The following is a 12,895-nucleotide window of genomic DNA, read 5'->3' on the forward strand; positions in this document are numbered from 1 at the left end:
CTACCCATCTCTCCGATTTGGTCCTGCCGTACATACCTACACGTACGCTATGGTCACAATACGCAGGCCTCCTTATTGTCCCTAGAATTTCTAAGCAAACAGCTGAGGGTAGGGCCTTCTCCTATTGAACTAGATTTTTGTGGAATGGTCTGCCTATCCATGTGAGAGACGCAGACTCAGTCTCAACCTTTAAGTCTTTATTGAAGACTCATCTCTTCAGTAGGTCCTATGATTGAGTGCAAAGGTGAACGGCAAGGCACTGGAATGACGTACCACCCTTGCTGTCTCTGACCTGGCCAGCTCCCATCTTTCCACTGGGATTCTCTGCCTCTGACCCTATTATAGGGGCTCGTGCGGTGAGGGACATCTTCGTGGGCTATACTCATCCTTGTCTCAGGGTAGTAAGTTGGTCTGTTGCTATCCCTCTAGTGGCTTAGTCAAAATGGAAGGGGTTATATCCTGCCTGGTTGGCCCTGTCTGGTGGTATCATTGGACGGGGCCAGAGTGTCCTCCCGACCCCCGTCTCAGTATCTATGCTGCAATAGTCTATGTGCCGGGGAGCAAGGTTCAGTCTGTCCTATCTGAGATACGGCATCTGTATAAATAGAATGCGACAAGATGCATATATTCCATTCTAGTGGGAGAGGGCTCAACTGACTTTTCTGACTAGCGAATTGAAATAAAAAAAATAAAAAAAATAGCCTAGTTAATTAATGAAGTGGAAAAAAGTAGCTGGCTGAAAATGTGGAATGCGTCAGGTCAGCTGGCACAGATCTTGCCATGGGAGTTTTGCTTCCCAGGGGTTGAGTCAGGCTGAGAGCCAGGTTTGTGTTTTCTAGACAAACACTCACTAGTTAACATTCTAAAAAGGAATTTGTTTAAGGATGGAAAACCCCCCACGACATCCTAAACCTGTTATGTGAGCGGTGTGTGGAAACCCCCTGTGAGTTTGAGAAGAACCACACCTCCTTCCACTTTGCATCCAGTAATATTTACATTATGATAGTTTTGATGTTTTAATGACGGCCCGGGTTCGTTAGTGGTCCAGCGAGACCGTCGCCGACGGTAACTTATGACTGCTGTTAGCGGACATAGATTACATTGTAGGCTTTTTTTGAAGTATTTATTTGATTACTCAAGGTTAATGCCGTCTTATTTGGCCGACCCCGGTGCAGGTTAGTTCTGAGGAATTCGTTGACATTGAAATTTAGCTGGCTAAAAAGGTGAGCCACGTTCGTATGACTGGTTATCCAGAGTTGAACTCAGGGAGTTGAATAAAGTTACCTCACTAACTCCTCAAACCTGATTCGTAGGATACACCCCCCCCCTCCGTTCTTTCCTTGGGTTGAAAACTGTCAGAGCAAAGAAGAGGAAAGCATACTGTAGGGAGAGGAAGAAGGGGTAAGAGGAAGGAATAAGAGAATGAGCGGTACTAATAAGGGGAATTTGAGAAAGGCAAGTCCTCATGAAGCAGACAGTTTGAGAGTTGAGGCAACATGAAGGGGAAATGAGAAAAAGAACACAGAGGGAGAGAGAAAAAAACAGATGAAGAAAGAGTTGGTAGTGACATAAGGTCCAGGTGAGTGAGCGAGTGCGTGAGCGAAAGAGAAAATGTCTCATCTCAGTGGGGGGGGGGGGAGCAATGCGACTCGAATAGACCTTTGAGCCTTTGTGATGTACGGAGTGTGTGTTCTGTTATCATTGTGAAGGCTTCACTATTCTAATAAGCATAGAAATGCTGCAAGTAAGTTGGCGCATGTAATAATTAACAGGGGCAAAGTCCCCCAAAAGTCCCCGGTCATTTGGCGACCAGGCTGTGTGTGTATATTATGTACACTACCGATCAAAAGTTTGGGCACACCTACACATTCAATAATTTGTCTTTTTTTGTACTATTTTCTACATTATAGAATAATAGTGAAGATATCAAAACTATGAAACAACACATCATATAGTGACCAAGAAAAAGTGTTAAAGAAATCCCTAAATATTTTATATTTGAGATTCTTCATATAGCCACCTGTTGCCTTGATGACAGCTTTGCACACGCTTGGCATTTTCTCAACCAGCTTCGCCTGGAATGCTTTTCCAAAAGTCTTGAAGGAGTTCCCACATATGCTGAGCACTTGTTGGCTGATTTTCCTTCACTCTGCGGTCCAACTCATCCCAAACCATCTCAATTTGCTTTATCTTGGGGGATTGTGGAGGCCAGGTCATCTGATGCAGCACCCATCACTCTCCTTCTTGGTAAAATAGCCCTTATACAGCCTGGAGGTGTGCTGGGTTATTGTCCTGTTGAAAAACAAATGATAGTCCCACTAAGCTCAAAGCAGATGGGATGGCGTATCGCTGCAGAATGCTGTGGTAGCCATGCTGGTTAAGTGTGCCTTGAATTCTAACTAAATCACAGACTGTCACCAGCAAAGCACCCCCACACCATAACACCTCCTCTTCCTCCATGCCTTACAGTGAGAAATACACATGCGGAGATCATCAGTTCACCCACACCGAATCTCACAAAGACACGGCGGTTGGAACCAAAGATCTCAGATTTGGACTCCAGACCAAAAGGACACATTTCCACCAATCTAATGTCCATTGCTCATGTTTCTTGGCCCAAGCAAGTCTCTTCTTCTTATTGGTGTCCATTGGTAGTGTTTTTTTGCAGCAATTCGACCATGAAGGCCTGATTCACACCATCTCCTCTGAACAGTTGATGTTGAGATGTGTTTGTTACTGGAACTCTGTGAAGCATTTATTTGGGCTGCAATTTATGAGGTTGGTAACGCTACAGCAGAGGTTTCTTTGGGTCTTCCATTCCTGTGACGGTCTTCATCAGTGCCAGTTTCATCACAGCGCTTGATGGCTTTTTTCGACTGCACTTGAAGAGACTTTCAAAGTTCTTGACATTTTCCGAATTGACTGACCTTCATGTCCTAGTCAGGATCAAGGCAAAGATGAACGGAGCAAAATACAGAGAGATCCTTGATGAAAATCTGCTCCAGAGCGCTCAGGACCTCAGACTGGGGCGAAGGTTCACCTTTTAACAGGACAATGACCCTAAGCTCACAGCCAAGACAACGAAGGAGTGGCTTCGGGACAAGTCTCTGAATGTCCTTGAGTGGACCAGCTAGAGCCCGGACTTGAACCCGATCTAATATCTCTGGAGAGATCTGAAAATAGCTGTGCAGCAATGCTCCCCATCCAACCTGACAGAGCTTGAGAGGATCTGCAGAGAGGAATGAGAGAAACTCCCCAAATATAGGTATATTCCAACCTTGTAGCGTCATACCCAAGAAGACTCGAGGCTGTAATCACTGCCAAAGGTGCTTCAAGAAAGTACTGAGTAAAGGGTCTGAATACATATGTAAATGTGATATTTCAGTTATTTATATGTAATACATTTACAAAAATGTCTCAAAACTTGTTTTTGCTTTGTTATTATGGGGTATTGTGTGCAGATTAATGTGGAAAATAACAATTTAATACATTTTTATAATAAGGCTGTAACGTAACAAATTGTGAAATAAGTAAAGGGGTCTGAATACTTTCCGAATGCACTGTAGGTGGTAGAGATCGAGTGGAGGGAATTTCCCCCGATTGTCTGACTGTTGTGGGTCGGTAGAAACAGAGGAAACGGAACACTCCAACCGCAACAAACAAACAGAGAGAGAAAGCGCGCGAGAGAGCGAGAGAGATGCCACTTCTCTCGGATGAAAGAAAAGAAACTGATGAAAGACAAAAAGAGAAGAACCTTTCATCTCGGGCTGTGGTGGTCATGACATTTTGTCAGCCGGCCATTGTCATGCAATCATCACCTCAGGAAGCCCATTTTGTTGTGTTAGGCTTTGAAACAACATCCACAACGACCATGTTTTCACACTCAGATTCAAATCCGTTAATGAACCTTTTTCTTCAAAACGATCAATCACTGCGAGGTGACTTTTAAAAGCACATACTGTTTTCATGATGTGTTCGATGTGATTTTGGATTGCATTTGAATTGATGTCAGAGTGGTTAAAGGAAAAAGAACCCTGACTACCAGGCCATTAGCAACCTGATAATCATTAGCGAGTTGGGTACTACCAACGCATGTCCAGAGTCCATAAAAGGAGGTTACCGTGACTCAACGGCCACATAGAATTTTACTGCAGTCATGACTCATGATTGCCAGTAATAGTCACCGCAACTGCCCCTACTTTCACCAAATCGTGGCTCAAGGAGATCATGCTAACATTGTGCACCATACTTATACTAAAATATTAAACTTTAGCCACTGAATTGGTTCCTCAACATGTATTAATTGTGGTTCAGGACTGTCAATGGACATTAAGTCGTGGAATGAAACCGAGAGAAGAACTGATCCAAGACTTAAAGAAAGAGGAGAGAGGGAGCTGGACAATGTTTTACAGGGTGTTTCAAGTGACACTAAACACGGACACACTCCCCTCCCAAAGGATGTCTGAGGCAAGGTTTCCATTAGACGACAAATCACCTGGAGAAAAAAAAAAAATCATTTCAAAATTATGCTTTTTATTCATTAATCGAAAAAGCAATCAATGGGAATACTTTTGACAGGTAAAGAGAATTGGTCGATAGGTTCCTTTTCCTTATTTTGTGGAATTAAAATTGGCCTGTGTATTTTCGTTAGTCGGCATAGAGCCTATTTTGAGTGGGATTTCTCCTGCACGATTAAAAAGAACTACTGGTAATTGAAGCATGCCTCCCCCATTCACCATACAAGTGCAATCAACAGGCTATCAGCGCTTCACCCACCACTTTACAATGTGAGCTGGAGGCAGTAGGCATTTTGAAAACATACTTAATAAACCTGAATGTTTCATTTCATATTACGAGGCATCGTTTAACTTGCTTCAAATTAGCATATAGGCAAAATCCGACCGTGAAAACGTGGAGGCAATTTAATAGGCGGCGCGTGAGTTGCAAGTTTGGGGACGCTTACAATTTATCCTACCATTTTTACCGTTCTGAGTGACAGTTATGATGCACATATGCAGATTTGCACGGAACAGCTTCATTTCAATACGGTTTTCGTTTCTTAAAACCATTGACAAAATTCGAAAAAGTCAACTAATGAAAGATCACTAGCCTCTGCCATATGATGTGCATGGAACTCATAGCTAATACAGCAGTAGGCCTTTAACTTCTATTTCTCATTCACACTGAGGATTGGTGACTATCGAGGGGGAGTTTGGAAGATTTGTTAAAATAGCTTACTGTGAGGAACTATAGTTTTAATATATCATCATTTGCAATGATGGAAAAAAAACAACAACAAACACTTTCCTACATTTCCGTGCAGCAGGTCAGGTGCTCGCGCATTTCCTTCAACATTATCAGGACATAGAAACCAGATACATACTCATTGCTCATATGAGGCATTCCAAAACAAAAGTGTAGCGGGTTGTGAACTCCACAAAGAATGTTTCCACTCCGAGAATGAGAACGGTAAATGTAAGAAAATTATGGGGATTAATAGTACATTTACTACTGGTGTCATATGTAAGTGGAATTGATTTTAAAAAACTTTTTTTTTTAAAGGACAAACAATTCACGCAATGACATTAAGAATGTGCAAGAACTGGTGGGAGATTCACCTGTATCGTCACCAGACACCCCTCCCCTTCTTATTGTCTCAACACATTATCTGCACACGTATTTTTTGATTTTCACTGACAGCCAAATCTCAATAATCAGCTAGGCCTACCACGCGTGCTGCCCAAATAGGCAAAAGCGAAGCTTTATAAGAAGCTAATTATCCTTGATTCCTCTGTGGCCATGTCATGCTTTCTGGTGAAGAATTTTGAATGATTTGAATTATTTCTATATAAACAGGAGTAATTATATAATGTTGGCGAATGTACACTGCTCAAAAAATTAAAGGTAACACTTAAAACAACACAATGTAACAAGTCAATCACACTTCTGTGAAATCAAACTGTCCACTTAGGAAGCAACACTGATTGACAATACATTTCACATGCTGTTGTGCAAATGGAATAGACAACAGGTGGAAATTACAGGCAAAAAGCAAGACACTCCCAATAAAGGAGTGGTTCTGCAGGTGGTGACCACAGACCACTTCTCAGTTCCTATGCTTCACTTTTGAATGCAGGCGGTGTTTTCACTCTAGTGGTAGCATGCGACGGAGTCTACAACCCACACAAGTGGCTCAGGTAGTGCAGCTCATCCAGGATGGAACATCAATGCGAGCTGTGGCAAGAAGGATTGCTGTGTCTGTCAGCGTAGTGTCCAGAGCATGGAGGCGCTACCAGGAGACAGGCCAGTACATCAAGAGACGTGGAGGAGGCCGTAGGAGGGAAACAACCCAGCAGCAGGAGCGCTACCTCCACCTTTGTGCAAGGAGGAGCAGGAGGAGCACTGCCAGAGCCCTGCAAAATGACCTCCAGCAGGCCACAAATGTGCATGTGTCTGCTCAAACGGGCAGAAACAGACTCCATGAGGGTGGTATGAGGGCCCGACGTCCACAGGTGGGGGTTGTGCTTACAGCCCAACACCGTGCAGGACGTTTGGCATTTGCCAGAGAACACCAAGATTGGCAAATTCGCCACTGGCGCCCTGTGCTCTTCACAGATGAAAGCAGGTTCACACTGAGCACATGTGACAGACGTGACAAAGTCCTGTTCTGTTGGTTTTCTTATGAATGTTATTTTGTTGCCCAGAAGCCAAAGGCACAATCCTAGTCATATTAGCAGCACATCCTAGTTGTTGTGTCTTTAGAGTCCCTCTCTTTCTAAGATTCTAACAGAGATTTCTCATCTCTGTCACATATGGAACCGCTATCAGGTGGGCTGTGTAGAATGTCGTTTCCCCAGGTGGGCTGTGTAGAATGTCGTTTCCCCAGGTGGGCTGTGTAGAATGTCGTTTCCCCAGGAGGGCTGTGTAGAATGTCGTTTCCCCAGGAGGGCTGTGTAGAATGTCGTTTCCCCAGGCGGGCTGTGTAGAATGTCGTTTCCCCAGGCGGGCTGTGTAGAATGTCGTTTCCCCAGGTGGGCTGTGTAGAATGTCGTTTCCCCAGGTGGGCTGTGTAGAATGTCGTTTCCCCAGGTGGGCTGTTTAGAATGGGGTTTCCCCAGGTGGGCTGTTTAGAATGGGGTTTCCCCAGGTGGGCTGTTTAGAATGGGGTTTCCCCAGGTGGGCTGTTTAGAATGGGGTTTCCCCAGGTGGGCTGTTTAGAATGGGGTTTCCCCAGGTGGCCTGTTTAGAATGTCGTTTCCCCAGGTGGCCTGTTTAGAATGTCGTTTCCCCAGGTGGCCTGTTTAGAATGTCGTTTCCCCTGGTGGGCTGTTTAGAATGTCGTTTCCCATTGCATTTTGTAAAATGTTTGAAAATTCTGTTTTATTGGCCGTTTCATTACGAGTTACGTGTTCTGTTAAGATGAATTACCATAATGTAAATGTGATTTCTGTCATTCCTGATCACCGTGGGTGGATGCCCTAATGGGTTACGCATCCAATGTATAGGTGTCCGGTAAATTTCTCAAAATGGCCAGTTAATTTGAATCTTCCCCGTCATGTTGTCCGGGCGCCACATTGTCCTAACGGAAACCCTGGTCTGAGGGTGTGTTAGGGAACGATGCGCACACCCAGTACTCTCACCTCCACAGGGATGTCCCAGGTGAGTCTCTGAGGGGGCGATAAGGTGCGCTCCACCTCTCCCTTACAGTGGCCGTCCTCTGTGTAACCCAGTTGGAAGGCATCTGTGGCCAGGGTGAACTGAGGACAGACAAAGAGCAGCTGTTACACACACACACACACACAGACACACATGCAGGCACACAGACACACATGCAGACACACAGACACACATGCAGACACACAGACACTCAAAGTTCAGTGGCTTCACCATTCACACACAGAAACTTGATCTGCCAAAAACTAATAACAAACATGTTTATCCTCTATCTGATTGAGCAAATCCTGAGAATATCCCATTTGGATAATAACTGGAACATCCTGATCCGGGCTATGCTCTATTTAGGTACTTTTAGCCACATATCTGGCCATATGTAGTCTACCTCACACATACACTCAAATCTGCAAGATCGGATTATTCTAAATAAAACCAAGTGCTTGATCTCCATTGAGGACAGGTCATTGGGGCTGTCAAGGGGACCCCCCCTATATCTTTTTAACCTCTAGCTCCAGCACCATACTAGTGTCTACACAATGTGAAAACGGCACATTTCTATGTCATGTAGCTAAAAAGAGAAGAAAAGGGCCCTAATAAAATGCTATTTGATTATGCCTGTTTGACAGATAAACACACACCTCCCACAGGTGTGCCACTGTCGGGGCGTCGGCCCAGGAGTGCTCTGCATTCAGCCCATTCTTCCCATTCTTGTACACCACCACAGAGAATGACTTATCAAACCACCTGAGAGACCGAGAGAGGGGAGGGGGCAGGAGAGAGGAGAGGGGGGGCGAGACACAGAGATACATATATATATATCAATTTGCTCAGTGCTTTCAGTTTTGAGAGTTGACCACACACTATCAAAGCAGAATATATACATCCCCTGACCACCCACCACTGCCCTGGTCCAGGACACAGATGTGAAGCACTTGATTTGGAGGGGGGAGAGAGGAGTGTGTACAAGAGGAACTTCGGCCTAGTGTCGATGATTCTAAACAACCAGAACCATGTCCATGGATGGGATATATCCGTCAATTACTTCACCTAAGCAACTGGTGCTCTTGGACTTGGAAAACATTTGCTGCTAATTCAATCAGGTTGTCACATACCATGTGTATAGGGCTCACGCCCTGGTCAAAGGTAGTGCACTACAGTATATAAGGAATAGGGTGCCATTTGGTACATACTAGTACCAGACCTCCCCCCTCCTGTAGAAGAGTGAAATGGATTGAATGTTCTTATGTTGAGTGGTAACATGGGAAAGGCAGAGTTGGACACTCTCTATAAAACGGGTCCTAATTCACTCCACAGCCCCTTCCAGTTGGCTCCATCCTGTAAGGTGTTAGCAATAAGGCGGAAGCTCTGCCACGATTCTACATTCCGACTACGTAAGAGGCTCATCTTAATGCGCCTGCACCACACAGTCTCACACACACCTGTCATAACATTTCCCGTGGAGGAGGGACTTGGCGTAGCGGTCCAGGTTTCCCACAGGGTCTTCTCCCATCATTCCTTGCTCCTCATCGTCCAGGGTGACAAAGAAGGCGGCCCGCTCGATGCAGTCCAGCGAGCGTTTGTTCACCCCTGAGCTGAAGTACTGCTTTCTTACGGCACACCACGGCACCCTGGGACAAAACGCATTCCAAATCACGCCAACATTCATTACATTTAAAAAATATATATATTTTTTTAAAGGTAGACTCAAGATGACATCATCAACCCAGAGTCGACTGTACTTCTTACTTACAGAAATACATCAATATCAACAGCAACCAAAACGGACAAGAATCCTCAAATTGTTACTGAACATAGGGGAACATGTTCCCCTTCTGCAACAGTGAGCACGGTGATAAGGAACACGACAGAACACTTGACAGTAGTGTGAAAGTGATCCCACGGGACATGCCAGGACAAAACACCCCATGATCAGACTAATCCAACCGTGTGGTTGTAACTGTTCCTTGCTCAACGGCGGGAACCCTTAGTAGCAGTCAGGACGAGCTGAAGATGACTAAAGATACAATGGCGAGAGGAAGGGCGTGCTGCTGCTGTACCACACCCCCGGGAATGAATGTGAGTTTTTAACGCTCTGTGTAAAGTGTCTACGGAAACAGACGGGAGCACCACAGTGCACCAACAATTGTGACATGCACAGAGTTGTTGTACGCGTCTGCACGGGAGTCGTGTTCGAAGTGTGTTTGAGAGAGAGTGAGCGAGAGAGAGATTCCTACTCATTCCAACTTACCACAATCAAAGCCCAGAAAGGCTCTGTTGGTGTACATAGACCATAACTGCAGACTATTAACTACATTCAGTATAATTGACCTTAATCCTAGGATAATGCTTGCATTTGTGTAAAGAGAGCAGTAGTGGCCCGGTTTAACAGGTTTTAACCAATACTGTTTTATCGTATCATAACACACCCACACAGCAAATGGTACATATCGTTTTATCTCCTTATATACGAACTCGTCTTTTTTTCTCCCTTTTTTCTGTCGTCCCCCAGCATCTACTCTGTCATCTTATATTCCTACCGCTGTTCCCCCTCTCCTCTTTCACCTCATCTCACTTTTAGCCTCACCCCTTCCCCTCACCCTCAGTTCAGTTCCCTTCCCTCCATGCATTCTCAACCAACACTCTCCATTTCGCTTTTCCATCCCCCCCCCCTCTCGTTTGCTTGCTTCTTCCTTTAAAAATGGTTTAGGCCCTTCTCGCCTTCTCTTCCTCTTCGTGACTTCTCCATCTCTCGGCCGACACCGCTCTGCACTCTTCCTTCCCAAGTTGTGATCAGACCACTTGAGACTCGTGGCCATTGAGGTGACTGACGGACGCTCTGCTTGTCTGCGGTATCCTGCAGACCTGGGTTCAAAAACTATCAGAAATCATTTCAAATACTTGAGTTGTGCTTGATTGAGCGTGCTTGGCTCAATGGACCAATGCAATAGGCCGGAAAACAAAAACCCCGCCCACTTGGCACTCCAGGCTGGCTAGAGTGAACGGTCAAAGTATTTGAGAGATTTCAAATCATAGTTGAACCCACGTCTGTTATCATGCAGTGCAATCCTTGTCTGATGTCTCAAGCCAAAGTCTGCACAACTACAGCCGTCTCAGGCATAATGAACATGAAGCTCCGTAAGGGCCATCTAGTAGCCATACATCGGATCATGCAAAACAAGACATATTTAGGGGGATATCCGGGTGATGGAAAATGCAGAGAACTGTATTTGCAGTGTGTACATACACCTATGTGTACAGGCGCTCACGCACGCACACACACACACACACCCTCTTCCCCCCACCACTATAGACACCTGTCTCCAGCAGTCAGTGCTCCCAGCCTGTCCTCTCCAGGTCCGGGGGGTGAAGGGTCATCTAGGATCCTCTGGATCTGGTACTCTATCTCTCTAGGGGAGAGGAGACGCCCCGCCTTGTAGACCCAAAGCCTGAAGTAGCGCCCCCGGTGGTAGACAGTCACAAATTCACTGTCCTGCCAGTGCTGCAGCACATCTGGAGAGGAGACACACGTCGAGAGAGAGAGAGATGCAGAACACTACGCATTTGTATTTTATTTCACCTTTATTTAACCAGGTAGGCTAGTTGAGAACAAGTTCTCATTTACAACTGCGACCTGGCCAAGATAAAGCAAAGCAGTGCGACACAAACAACAACACAGAGTTACACATGGAATAAACAAGCGTACAGTCAATAATACAATAGGAAAAAAAAGAGTCTATATACAGTGTGTGCAAATGGCGTGAGGAGGTAAGGCAATAAATAGGCCATAGTAGCGAAGTAATTACAATTTAGCAGATTAACACTGGAGTGATAGACGAGCAGATGATGGTGTGTAAGTAGTGATACTGGTGTGCAAAAGAGCAGAAAGGTAAATCAAAACAATAAGGGGATGAAGTAGGTAGATTGGGTGGGCTATTTACAGATGGACTATGTACAGCTGCAGCGATCGGTTAGCTGCTCAGATAGTTGAGTTTTAAAGTTAGTGAGGGAAATATAAGTCTCCAGCTTCAGCGATTTTTGCAATTCGTTCCAGTCACTAGCAGCAGAGAACTGGAAGGAAAGGCAGCCAAAGGAGGTGTTGGCTTTGGGGATGACCAGTGAGATATACCTGCTGGAAGCGTGCTACGGGTGGGTGTTGTTATCGTGACCAGTGAGCTGAGATAAGGCGGAGCTTTACCTAGCATAGACTTATAGATGACCTGTAGCCAGTGGTTCTGGCGACAAATATGTAGAAAGGGTCAGCCGACTAGAGCATACAGGTCGCAGTGGTGGGTGGTATAAGGGGCTTTGGTAACAAAACGAATGGCACTGTGATAGACTGCACCAGTTTCCTGAGTAGAGTGTTGGAAGCTATTTTGTAGAAGTCGAAGGATCGGTAGGATAGTCAGTTTTATGAGGGTAAGTTTGGTGAAGTGAAGGAGGCTTTGTTGCGAAATAGAAAGCCGATTCTAGATTCGATTTTGGATTGGAGATGTTTGATATGAGTCTGGAAGGAGAGTTTACAGGCTAGCGAAACACCTAGGTATTTGTAGTTGTCCACATATTCTAGGTCAGAACCGTCCAGAGTAGTAATGCTAGTCGGGCGGGCAGGTGCGGGCAGCGAACGGTTGAAAAGCATGCATTTGGTTTTACTAGCATTTAAGAGCAGTTGGAGGCCACGGAAGGAGTGTTGTATGGCATTGATGCTCGTTTGAGGTTGGTTAACACTGTCCAAAGAAGGGCCAGATGTATACAGAATGGTGTCGTCTGCGTAGAATGGATCAGAGAATCGCCAGCAGCAAGAGTGACATCGTTGATATATACAGAGACAAGAGTCGGCCCGAGAATTGAACCCTGTGGCACCCCCATAGAGACTGCCAGAGGTCCGGACATCAGGCCCTCCGATTTGACACACTGAACTCTGTCTGTGAAGTAGTTGGTGAACCAGGCGAGGCAGTCATTTGAGAAACCAAGGCTATTGAGTCTGCCAATAAGAATACGGCGACTGACAGAGTCGAAAGCCTTGACCACTTTTATCAATGGCGGTTATGATATCGATTAGTACCCTGAGCGTGGCTGAGGTATACCCTTGACCAACTCAGAAACCAGATTGCACAGGGGAGAAGGTACGGTGAGATTCGAAATGGTCAGTGATCTGTTTGTTAACTTGGCTTTCGCAGACTTTAGAAAGGCAGGGCAGGATGGATATAGGTCTGTAACAGTT

The 12,895-nt window shown here is 45.3% G+C and overlaps 1 protein-coding gene and 1 long non-coding RNA gene across 3 annotated transcripts in view; one reads left to right on the top strand and one right to left on the bottom strand.

Annotated features, from left to right (window-relative positions):
- Positions 1–12,895, bottom strand: part of cpt1a2b (carnitine palmitoyltransferase 1A2b) — a 51,224-nt gene that overhangs the window by 15,673 nt on the left and 22,656 nt on the right. For both annotated transcript variants that reach the window (XM_029635403.2, XM_029635402.2), the window contains exons 10-13: positions 10,989–11,184; positions 9,114–9,302; positions 8,313–8,418; positions 7,641–7,757 (exon numbers count right to left, since the gene is read on the bottom strand). In XM_029635403.2, the coding sequence (XP_029491263.1) occupies positions 7,641–7,757; positions 8,313–8,418; positions 9,114–9,302; positions 10,989–11,184 (608 nt within the window). The remainder of the gene's footprint in view (positions 1–7,640; positions 7,758–8,312; positions 8,419–9,113; positions 9,303–10,988; positions 11,185–12,895) is intronic.
- LOC135564635 (uncharacterized) lies at positions 1,367–3,388 on the top strand. The gene is made up of 2 exons (XR_010461167.1): positions 1,367–1,579; positions 2,470–3,388. It is a non-coding gene; the product is annotated as an uncharacterized LOC135564635 (long non-coding RNA).

This window comes from Oncorhynchus nerka, linkage group LG26 (assembly GCF_034236695.1).
Source record: "Oncorhynchus nerka isolate Pitt River linkage group LG26, Oner_Uvic_2.0, whole genome shotgun sequence".
Taxonomy (NCBI): domain Eukaryota; kingdom Metazoa; phylum Chordata; class Actinopteri; order Salmoniformes; family Salmonidae; genus Oncorhynchus; species Oncorhynchus nerka.